This window comes from Nicotiana sylvestris, chromosome 4 (genome assembly GCF_000393655.2).
Source record: "Nicotiana sylvestris chromosome 4, ASM39365v2, whole genome shotgun sequence".
In the NCBI taxonomy this organism is placed as follows: domain Eukaryota; kingdom Viridiplantae; phylum Streptophyta; class Magnoliopsida; order Solanales; family Solanaceae; genus Nicotiana; species Nicotiana sylvestris.
The window spans coordinates 2,827,558-2,839,633 of record NC_091060.1 but is presented as its reverse complement, the minus strand read 5'-3'; the positions used below and the strand labels follow the sequence as shown (position 1 = coordinate 2,839,633).

Genomic DNA, 12,076 nt, shown 5'->3' with positions numbered 1-12,076 from the left:
CATGTGTGTTTTCTTGTAATTCTAACTTTAAAAAGAACATAATCATGAAAAAACATTGTTGAGAATGCTATATTGATCGTCTTTGGCGGTGCAATTATTTCTAAAGGAATTTAAATATTCTTGGGCTATTCCACTCACTGGTCTCTAGATTTTGGATAAGATATTTCAATTTTTGACATGTTATTAGAGTTAAACTTTGATAATTAAGTTCAATGACACGGTGCATTTTTTTTAATATTATGTTACTCTAGGAATATAAACTTTGATATATAATAAAGCTCTAGACTTCTTGTTGCTTCTCCAAGTTTAACCATAGAACCACTAATATTACTTCATTCCAACTCATTAGACTTTTGATCCCCTCACTTTCTCTCTCTATTTAAAAAAATATATAATTACAACCACGATTAAACCCTATTATCGAGTTCCTATACGAGAGAGTACTAAAGAATGATATTCTTATTTATGTTTAAATTCATTCAAAATTATCAAGGCTGAATAACCTGGGAGACACATGTACTTGTTCCGATTTATTATCTCGGTCTCTGTATTCTATAAAATTTTATCCAGATACCTGAACTCGATCAAAACTAGTATTTTAAACACCTCCGCGCCGTGTGTTGTCAAACATGAGAACATCTCTGTAGACAAACCATTTATTTACTATTTGTTGAGCATTTTCTTGATATTCAAAAAGCAAAAACAAAATCAATTTTTTTCTGCTACAGAGATTGCTCAAAAAGAAAGGCCAAGCTCCTCTTCCTCTTCGATTTGTAAGCACATCATGTTCTTTTGTTTCTCTGTATTATTTGGCGGTGGAACGGAAGAAGGCAGCAGTGTCGGAGCCAAAATGGAAGAGGCTCCTGGGTTAGAAGATGATATGAGTTGTTATACATTTTGTTTCTGTCTCTTTTTGATTTTTTGTCTATTTTTATAATTTAACCACCATTTCACGATCAATAGGCGCGTGCATACCAAACATTTTGTCCACCTCAGTTATGTTTATGCCACATAAGCTCGGTCAACGGTTAGAAGGGTTTAAAAGTCTTGTTTTGATTAAGTTGAAGTGTCTGGATGAAACTATATGAAATACAGAGACCTAGATGACAAACCAGAACAAGTACAAGTGTCTCCCAGGCTATTCTGCCAATTATCAACTATAACTAAACTAATTCCTCAACTCACAAAAATCGGATTCGAATGGCTTGTGTTTCGAGGGATTTAAGTTATATATATACCGAAGGTGTACGTACTTTTTTTACATATAGCAAAATTTGAATTTGTGATAAGAGGTTAATTATTATTTTTATTAAATTATCAATTAATTCTTATCAATATATTTACTAGTAATTACTTAATAAATGACATGATTGAGTAAATATTATGTATACTATCAATGTATAGAATAATACTTTTTTCGAATTTTAAATCTAGATATAACCGGTAAAATGTGTCACGACCCCAAATACCCTGGTCGTGATGGCGCCTATCACAGTACTAGGCAAGCCAACCCAACAAGTAACCACAGTGAATTCTTTTTATAAAACTATTTTCTAAAACTGATTAAGTCTCGAATTCTCATATGAAATATATAAATCAACTGAAATGTGCGGAAAACAGAACGAAATATACCAACACAACCCAAAAATCCGGTGTCACAAGTCAAGAGCCTCTAAATACAACTAAAACTGACTGGCTAATACATCATAAGTCTAAAAATGCAGAAAACTAAGATAAGGAGGAGGAAAGCAGGGCTGTGAACGTCGTGCAACTACTTTGCAGTCTCCGGTAAAACTCTGAGAGTGTTGAGAACCCTCACTCTACTGCTCGGACACCTGGATCTGCACACGAGGTGCAGAGAGTAACGTGAGTACGCCAACTCAATAAGTAGTAAATAAGGTCTGAGTGCAGTGAAGAGCAGTAAAAATCATATAATAAGTCTAAACAGAAATTTTCAAGTCAAATTCTGCAATTTAAAAGCAGTCATCTCGTAAAAACTTCAATTTCAATTAAAATACTTTGAAATCGTTTATTTAACAGTTCTCAACAGAGGCTCAGTATAAAAGAAAAGTGAAAATAATAAAATGTCATAAACGGACCCCTCGGGCAAGGTATCACTCATAAATTGTCACGGTCCAAAATTCGGACCCGGTCGTGATGGCGCATCTCGTGAAGACAATGCCAGACGACACACTACCAATTCATCTTTAAGAAATTAATAATAAAAATAAGTCTGAAACATAATAATAATCCCAAAATAAGGTAAATGCTACAGTTTGCGGAATAGACATAGTCCGACATCGGGGTGTCACAAGTCATGAGCATCTGTCGTAAAAACTACAAGTCTTAGAAGGGCTACACAACTACTACTTAACTAAAACAGGAGAAAATAAGATAGAGGGAGAAGCACAGGGCTGCGAACGACGAGCAGCTACCTAGTGAATCTCCGGAACCTGCAGGAAGCTCTCTCAACCCTCGCAAGGAGGACCTGAAGCGCCTGAATCTGCACACGGGGTGCAGGGAGTAAAGTGAGTACTCCAACTCAGTAAGTAATAATAATAAATGAATACTGAGCGATAAGAAATCACGTAAGGCACATCAACAAGCTATAAAGAAGCAATAAAAACCAGTAAAAGCAGTGAAAACATGTAATGTCACCTTTGTTCAGTTTAGGCTTCTTTAAAATACCTTTTTAACAATTAAGCAAATAAATGACAGGCAACTACAAAAGATAAACACATAAGGAACCGCCCCTCGGGCATAATACCAACAGAATCAGCCCCTCGGGCTATATCTAATATCACAATGGGTACCCATGCTCACTGGGGGGTGCAGACTCCTCGAAGGGCCCCTTATGACCCAAGCGCAATATCAAGCCATCTCGTGGCCAAATCAATAGGCTCTCAGCCTCATATCAAGCCACCTCGTGGCGTACAACTCAGGCCCTCGGCCTCATAATCATAATCAGTGTATCCTCACAACATAGGCCCTCGGCCTTACTCAGTCAGAATCTCATAAGCCACTCGGGCAACAGTAAAACATGATGCTCAGCCCAATTTATCATTGAAAATATCACTTAATGCTTAAATAGAGTAAACATGGTTTTATGAAAGCAGTAGAATATAGCATAACTGAGTTCAAGTATAAAACCTAAACAGTGAGGAAATATCAGTAAAAATCCCCTAAGGGTCCAAATAATTGGCACAAGGCCCAAATATGACATTCAACCCAAAACATGATGATAGCAGATAGTTTTTAATCAAATACGCGGTAAAACAATCATTCAGGGTGGACTAAGTCACAATCCCCAATGGTGCACGACACCACGCTCGTCATCTAGCGTATGCGTCACCTCAATATAGCACAACGATGTGCAAATCCGGAGTTTCATACCCTCAGGACAATATTTACAATCATTACTCACCTCTACCCTATCCAAATCTCTAGCTCGCGATGCCTTTGCCCCTCGAATCGGCCTTCGGATGCTCCAAATCTAACTAAAATCAATGTAAAACCATCAAAATATGCTAAGGGAACAAAGCCCACTCGAAAGAAATCAAATTACAACAGAAATCCCGAAATTGGCCAAACCCGACCCCCGACCCACGTCTCAAATTCCGACAAAATCTATATCAATAGACTCCTTATCACTCTCCGAGTTCATTCATACCAAAAGCATCCAAATCCAACCACAAACAATCCCTTAAATCCCAAAATCTAGGTCTCCAATTACAAGCCCTAGTTCTTCAATATTAGGCTTAAATTTCATGATTAATTGGGTAGAATTCACATAAGAATCGAGTATTAAGTCCATAAATCTTACCTCCAGGTGTTTTCCCTTGAATCCCTCTTCAATCCTCTTCAAAAAGCTCCAAAATTGCTCAAAAATGGTGGAAGTTAACCCCAAAATTGCGGACCAAATGTCTATTTAAGCATTCTGCCCAGGCATCCAATCTTTCTTCGCGAACGCGGTCAATGCCACGCCTTCGCGAAGCACAAATTAACTTTGACTAAAATTCCTTCATCGTGATCGCAATCCCCAGCTCGTAAACATGAAGGCTTAGCTCCCTAACTCACCGCGAACGCGACTCCCCTTCAGCGAACGCGAAGAATAATTCCACCTGAACCCTAACTGCTCAACTTCCTCTACGCGAACGCGGAGTCTCCCTCGCGAACGCGATGCACAAGATCCCAGCCCTTTGCGAATGTGGAGCCTCCCTCGCGAATGCGAAGGCTAAATCCTCAACCTCATATGCTAACCCTTTGCGAACGCGAGGGCCACTTGCGAACGCGAAGGTCAATCTTTCTGCAACATTCCTGTAGATTTTCTGCAATTCTCCAAACATGAAATGGTCCGATTGACCACCCAAACTCACCCGAGTCCCTCGGGACCTCAACCAAACATTCCAACATATCTCATAACATTATTCAAACTTGGTCCAATCTTCGGAAACCTCAAGCCTAAGAATTCCAAAATCTTCTAAAATACGTTTTTGATAAAAACGTCTAACAAACCATGTCCGAATGACCTGAAATTTTGTACACACATCCCAAATGACACAATGAACTTCCGAAACTCCATTTCGACCCCTATATCAAAATCTCACCTATCAACCGAAAAACGCTAAAAATACAATTTCGCCAATTCAAGCCTAAATCTACTTGGACCTCCAAAACATATTCTGATCATGCTCCTAAGTCCCAAATCACCTCCCGAAGCTATCTGAACCATAGAAACTCACATGCGAGCCCTCTAACACATAAGTCAATATCCGGTTGACTTTTCCAACTTAAGCTTCCTCAAAAGACACTAAGTGTCTCAAACCTTCTCAAAACCTCTCCGAACCCGAAACAACCAACCCGATCACATATAGAACCGATAAACAAAGCAATAAGAAGAAGAAATGGGGGAAACAGAGTGGTAACTCATGAGACAACTGGCCCAGTCATCACATAAATATAGCCTATCGGGCAAGGCTCTCAGTCACTCGTGACTCAGCTCTCATCAATAGTACTCACACTCAGCACACCGGCTCAATAATATCTCATATAGTAATAATTATAATAATCGCAACGGTGTGCAGCCCGATCCATAATTTATAGTCGACTACGCTCACTGGGGGTGCACAGACTCCGGAGGGGCTCCTACAGCCCAAACGTCATATTGCTGCGGCGCGCAGCCCAATCCAATAAATATATCGCTGCGGTGTGCAGCCTGATCCATAATATATATATATATATATATATATATATATATATATATATATATAATTCCCACCATTAGGTCCTCAACCCCTCTCAGTTATTAACCTCACAGACACTCGGGCATATCAGTAGAAACCAGGGAACTCAACCCAAACAGTTTTCACATATTAAGAAGTAGAGTGATAAAACCGGATTTAAACAATAAACAAGTAAAACATGACCGAGGATATGCTTTCAAAACAAATAGAGTGAGGAAAATAGTAGAAATGCTCCTAAGGGTCTAAACAAGTCGGCACAAGGCCCCAAACATGGCATACAACCCAAAATATAGTATCAATCTCTAAAATACGGAATATCATAAGATTTCAAATCAAATACGCGGTTTAATAGTTGCTACGGGACGAACCACGTCACAATCCCTACCGGTGCACGCTCACACGCTCGTCATCTAGGATGTGCGTCATCTCATTTATCAAAACAATACGAAATACCGGGGTTTCATACCCTCAGGTCCAGATTTACAATGGTTACTTACCTCAAACTGGAAGAAATACTACTCCGCGATGCCCTTGCCTCTCGACTCGGCCTCAACTCGTGTCAAATCTACCCAAAATCAGAACCATAACATTAGAATATGCTAAGGGAATGAAGCCCATGCAAAAATAATAAAATTATACCAAAATTTCGAAATTGGTCCAACCCGACCTCCGACACACGTCTCGAAATTCAATAAAAATCACATCAATGGAATCCTTATCCTCCCACGAGTTCATACATACCAAGAATACCAAAATTCGACCACGAATGACCCCTCAAATCCCTAGATTAAGGTCTCCAATTTCCAGGCTCCCCAATTTTAGGCTTCAAATCCCCCAGATTTCATGTGTAGAAATCACAATAGGATCAAGTATTAAGTCCATATATCTTACCTCCAAGAAGTCCTCTTTGATTCCCTCTTCAATCTCCCTCAAGAAACTCCAAAAACCAAGTAAAAAATGGTGAACTTAGGCCAAAAATCGTGAAAATGGCCTTTAAACATTCTGCTCAACGATTTGAAATCCTTCTTCGCGAACGCGGTCAAAGCCTCGCGTTCGCGAAGCACAAAAATACCGTTGAACAAAAATCCTCTTACATGAACATGGAAGAACCCTCGCGAACGTGATGCTTCAGCTGAACCAACCTTCGCGAATGCGGCTATACCTATGCAAACGCGAAGAACAAGGCTCATGGGATCCAGCTACTCCAAATACTCTACGTGAACCCGGGACCCTCGTCGTGTTCGCGATGACCACTGGACCTCACCCTTCGCGAATGCGGGAACCACATCGCGAATGCTATGGCCAAAATGATAGCCTCACTCCCCATCCTTTCACGAACGCGAGAGCCCTCTCGCAAACGCGAAGGCCAAATGTCTGCAACACCAACAACAGATTTTCTGCAACTTTTTCCAACATGAATTGATCTGTTCAACCACCCGAAACTCACCCGAGGCCCTTGGACCTCAACCAAACATGCTAACATATCCTATAACATCATTCAAACTTGTTCCAAGCTTCAGAATACTCAAAACAACATCAAAACACCAAATTAACATCGGATTCAAGCCTAAGAATTCCAAAACATCCAAATTTCACTTTCGATCAAAAAGTCTATCAAACCTCGTCCAAATGACCTAAAATTTTGCACACACATCAAAAATGACACAACGGACCTACTCCAACTTCCAGAATTCCATTCCGACCCCTATATCAAAATCTCACATATCAACCAAAAAATGCCAAAATTCTAATTTTGGCAATTCAAGCCTAAATCTACTCCGGATCTCCAAAACACATTCCGATCATGCTCCTAAGTCCCAAATCACCTTTCAAAGCTATCTGAACCATCAAAATTTACATCCTAGCCCTTTCTCAGATAAGTTGGCATATGGTTGACTTTTCCAACTTAAGCTTAATCAAAAGAGACTAAGTGTATCAAACCTTACCGAAACCTCTCTGAACCCGAGCTAATCAACCTAATAACACATAATACAGATGAACAAAATAATAAGAAGCAGAAATGGAGCAAATGGAGCGATAACCATGAAACGACCGGTCGGGTTGTTCCATTCTCCCCCTCTTAAACAAACGTTCGTCCCCGAACGAGTCAAGAAACATGCCTGAAGCCTCAAATAGGTGAGGATATCTGCTTCACATCTCCCGCTCGATCTCCCAGATAGCCTCCTCTACGGGCCGACCTCTCCACTGCACTTTCACTGAAGCTATATCCTTTGACCTCAACTTTCGAACCTGATGCTCCAAAATAGCCACTAGCTCCACATCATAAGTCAAATCATCATCTAACTGGACCGTACTAAAATCTAAAATATGAGACGGATCGCTAATATACTTCCAGAGTATAGAAACATAAAATACCGGATGCACACTCGATAAACTGGGTGTCAAAGCAAGCTCATAAGCCACCTCCCCAATCCTCCGAAGCACTTCAAAAGGCCCAATGAAACGAGAATTCAATTTACCCTTCTTCCCAAATCTCATAACATCATTCATGGATGAAACCTTCAACAGAACCTTCTCACCAACCATGTAGGACATATCCCGAACATTCCCGTCAGCATTCTTTTATCTCGACTGCGATGTATGAAGCCTCTCCTGAATCACCTTCACCTTGTCTAAAGCATCTTGCACCAAGTCTGTACCCAATAGCCTAGCCTTACCCGCTCAAACCAACCGACCGGAGATCTACACTCTCTCCCATACAAAGCCTCATATAGAACCATTTGAATACTCGAATAATAATTGTTGTTATAAGCAAACTCTTCGAGTGGTATGACCCTCCACAATCAATGACACAAGCACGCAACATGTCCTCCCATATCTAAATAGCGTGCTCGGATTGCCCGTTCGTCTGAGAGTGAAAAACTGTGCTAAACTCAACTCGAGTACCCAACTCTCGCTGTACCGACCTCCAAAACCGTGAAGTAAATTGAGTACCTCTATCTGAAATGATAGAAACTGGGATACCATGCAAACGAACAATCTCTTGGATATAGATCTCTACCAATCGCTCTGAAGAATAGGTATTACACACAGGAATAAAGTGCACGGACTTGGTCAGTCGATCCACTATCACCCTGATAGGTTACAAGTACCTTGGGCATAAGTACTTTACTTTATGTTTTTATGATCTAACAAACTTACCATCCAAAACCATATAAGGAACCTGTTACACATTTACAAGACCTTGAGATCACAAAGTTCCAAGTTGGGATCCAGTGTGGGATATAACTCAACTCTTCAAAGTGGAAGGAACAACTGAGGGAACATGTTCTTACCAATTTTCAAAAAGACTGTATGAAGTCAACTCTCCACTAGGAAATATGCTGTCTACACACGCTACTGCACAGGAATAGTGCAACAGTCAACTTTCTGTGGAAGGATTTTTACCTACCTAGCTTACATCATTGTAAGTGATGTCACACACGTATAAATACAATCAAGAAAGGTAAAACAACTTACTTCATGAGAGAACCAGATAAAGGACCTGAAGCATGCCTGGTACAATCATTCAAGTTAATCAACTCAAGATAATCTGGACAGTGTTCCTTTAGATTCACAAGAACCAGATTAGGGACCTGATCCCTTGGTGTTCTCCTGACATAAGTATAAGTCAACTATATAGCTGGAAAACAACTGCAGAAAGTGACTGCCTATAATAGTACGCGCGACAGTTCAGCAGTCACTTCCCATTAGGAAGAGACATGTACTAACCAAGAATTGATATCACCATTGTGAATTGACATCACCATGGTGATGTCTTTTGTAGTATAAACCTGGTGCAAGGCACAAGACATTCTCTTCAACACTTGAAAAATCAAAAAAGAAGATATTCTCTTAAGTGCTTGCTACAACCTCTCTCAAGAACAAAGCTGCTGCAACCTCAAGGACCGGATCCAAGATTGAAGATATCTTAAGTCCTTAGGTTTGTTGAGTCTTTGTTATTTGTTCTTTATTTGTAACTCCTATCTTGCTTTCTTAGAAGTTGTGTTTTAGGAAACCCAAAATCACAAACCCTCTAAGTTTTTGTCTTGGCTAGAGTTAGTCGAGTTGTGAAGCCTTTGTAATAGAGTTATTACAAAGTGGCTTGTAATAGTGTTATTACAAGTTAGAGTGATTGAAGTCTTTGTAATAGAGTTATTACAAAGTGTCTTGTGGTGAGAGTATCACAAGTTAGTTAAAGTCTTTGTAACTAGAGAGTCACAAAGTGGATTATGGTGAGAGTAACATAAGTTAGTTGAGTTGAATCCTTTATAATAGAGTCATTACAAAGTGGCTTGTAATAGGTGTTTACAGGTTAGTGAACTTGAAAGCCTACAAGTATAGGTCGTGGTTTTTGTCCCCTTGAGTTGGAATTTTTCCATGTAAAAATTCTCTGTGTTCTTTACTAACTGCTGAGCTACTGTGGGAACAATTAGAGAACTTGATTCCCTATACTAGTTGGTTGTACAGTCTGTTGCTTACAGTGGGAACTGATAGAGAATCATGTTCTCTATATAGTCTGGTAGACGCTTAGTTTTTAACAATTGGTATCAGAGCGGGTTCTTTATAAAAGGTTAACACCTAGAAAGGATCTACATGGCTTCTCCACCAAAATTAAAGGAAAGTCAATCAACCAATAGATCACAAAGATTTCAGAAAATGGTTCGTAGAAATGGAGGCACTCCCAAAAAGGGTAGTTCTAGCAGAAACACTAAAGGATACGATTGTTGTCACAAGTGCGGAAAACCAGGGCATTTCATCAAAGACTGCCCATTTCTAAAATAAGAGCATTGCAAACACAACTCTGACAAAGTAGCAAAAAGGAACCTGGTTCCTGACAAACGATTCAGCTGAAAAAGTGCAACTGACAATGTTGTGGAGCAAGCTCTTGTTGCATGGGGAGACTCCTCCAGTGAATCAGAAGAGGAACCAGATGCAGAAAGCAGCTCCATGATAGCAGTGGAGAATGAAGCAAAGGATTATGATTCATTGTTTGCATTGATGGCTCAGTCCGATGAGGATGATAATGATGAGGTAAATTTCAGGGATGTTCAGAGAAATCTAAAGTCCTACTCTTCGAAGAAATTGATGGCATTAGCAAATGTTCTAATTGATACATATTATAGTTTTGTTAATGATAAAGATTCCCTAATCATAGAGCTAGGAGATGCCAAACAATCTAGAGATGATTTGATGGTAGTGGTTGTTGACTTGAAGGAAACCATAGAGAACTTTAGCAAAGAAAAGAATACTCTAGTAGAGAAAATTGCAGCTACTGAGCAAGAAATGGATGATATGATAGTTTCCACTGTAGATTTAAGGGAACAAGTGGAAGAAGTAACTAGAGAACATAACTTGTTGAAAAAACAAACCAAAAAAATAGATGGACAACACTAAGGGAGAGGAAGTGGCTAGTGAGGCTCAACTTGAGCTTAAGAGTGAGCTTAACAAAGTTAAAACAAATCTTGTTGCTGAGCTTGAAAAGAATAGACAACTTCAGGAGGATTTAAAAAGGGTTAAAAATGATCTTTATAAGTCATTTAAATGGACCCGGTTCTCTGATGTAATAAGGTCTATGTACAGAAGTAATGCTGGAAACAGGCAAGGCATCGAACTCCAAAAAGCTAAAACCTCATATAATCCCTATAACAAGTATGTAACTGTGGTTGATAATAGGTTGTGTACTCACTATGGTCAAACTGGTCATTACAAGGTCTCTTGTAAAGCTAAAATTCAATCTTTGCAGAAAAATAAAGTTTTTATTGAAAAGAGGTGTACTGATGAGGAACCTGGTTGCCAAAAAAGAAAATATATGTTGCCTGCATGGGCAAAAAGAAATTTGATCCGCCCGTTCTATTATTATAAGGGACCCAAGCTGGCTTGGGTTCCTAAGTCTAATCATTGATTTAGTGTGCAGGCTGAAGTGAGAGGTAGCAACCAAAAGCAAAAATGGTACATGGATTACTTTAAGCATAAAATTAGAAGAATGAATGATGTCCTCTCACTCAAGGCCCTGCAAGGAGAGAGTATATCCTTTGAAAATGACAAGAAAGGATACATTTTAGTTGTCTGAGTGTTATTAATGATAGTGCTGAGCTATGGCATAGAAGGTTGGGTCATGCAAGTTTCACGCTGTTGAACAAATTAGTTATAAAGGACCTGGTTCGTGGCCTGCTCAAGTCAAGCTTCAAGGATCACAGGGTGTGTGATGCATGTGTAAAAGGAAAGCAAGTCAGATCCTCTTTCAAGACCAAAAAGGAAGTTAGCATCTCAAGGTCACTTGATCTCCTCCATATGATCTATATGGACCTATGAGGATGCCAAGTAGATAAGGAAAGAGGTACATATTTTTGTCATTATGGATGATTACTCCAGATTTACATGGACCTTGTTCCTCAGAACTAAAGATGAGACTTCTGAAGCATAAAACAGAGTTGTGGATATTGTACATGGAACTCCAGCTACTGAGAAATTCAAACCAGATCAAAGACAAGAAACTCACTTGCCTTCTCAGCCTTTCTCTCTCAAATAAAGCCTAAGAATAACAAGGAAGTATTGAAAGATGCTGACTGAATTACAGCTATACAAGAAGAGCTCCGTCAACTTGAGAGGAACAGTGTATGGAACCTGGTTCCACGACCTGCTGACAGAACTGTTATAGAATCTATACTCCCCGTGCTTGAAATCAGGAAGAAACCCACTCATTGTGTAGATCTATGTTGAATGGCATCATCTTTGGAGCAACAGTTGACTCTCAATGTGAAGAAGTTGCAAAACTCATGGGAAGTGAGTTAGAAATGAGTATGATGGGAGAACTGAATTTCTTATTAGAT

General features: G+C 39.6%; 1 protein-coding gene across 1 annotated transcript; it reads left to right on the top strand.

The window, feature by feature from the left end:
- The first annotated feature begins 10,193 nt into the window (after positions 1 to 10,193).
- LOC138889112 (uncharacterized) lies at positions 10,194 to 11,316 on the top strand. Its single transcript, XM_070171673.1, has 3 exons — positions 10,194 to 10,580; positions 10,627 to 11,070; positions 11,161 to 11,316. Exons 1-3 carry the CDS (start codon positions 10,194 to 10,196, stop codon positions 11,314 to 11,316), a joined length of 987 nt encoding a protein of 328 aa, XP_070027774.1.
- The last annotated feature ends 760 nt before the right edge of the window (positions 11,317 to 12,076 follow it).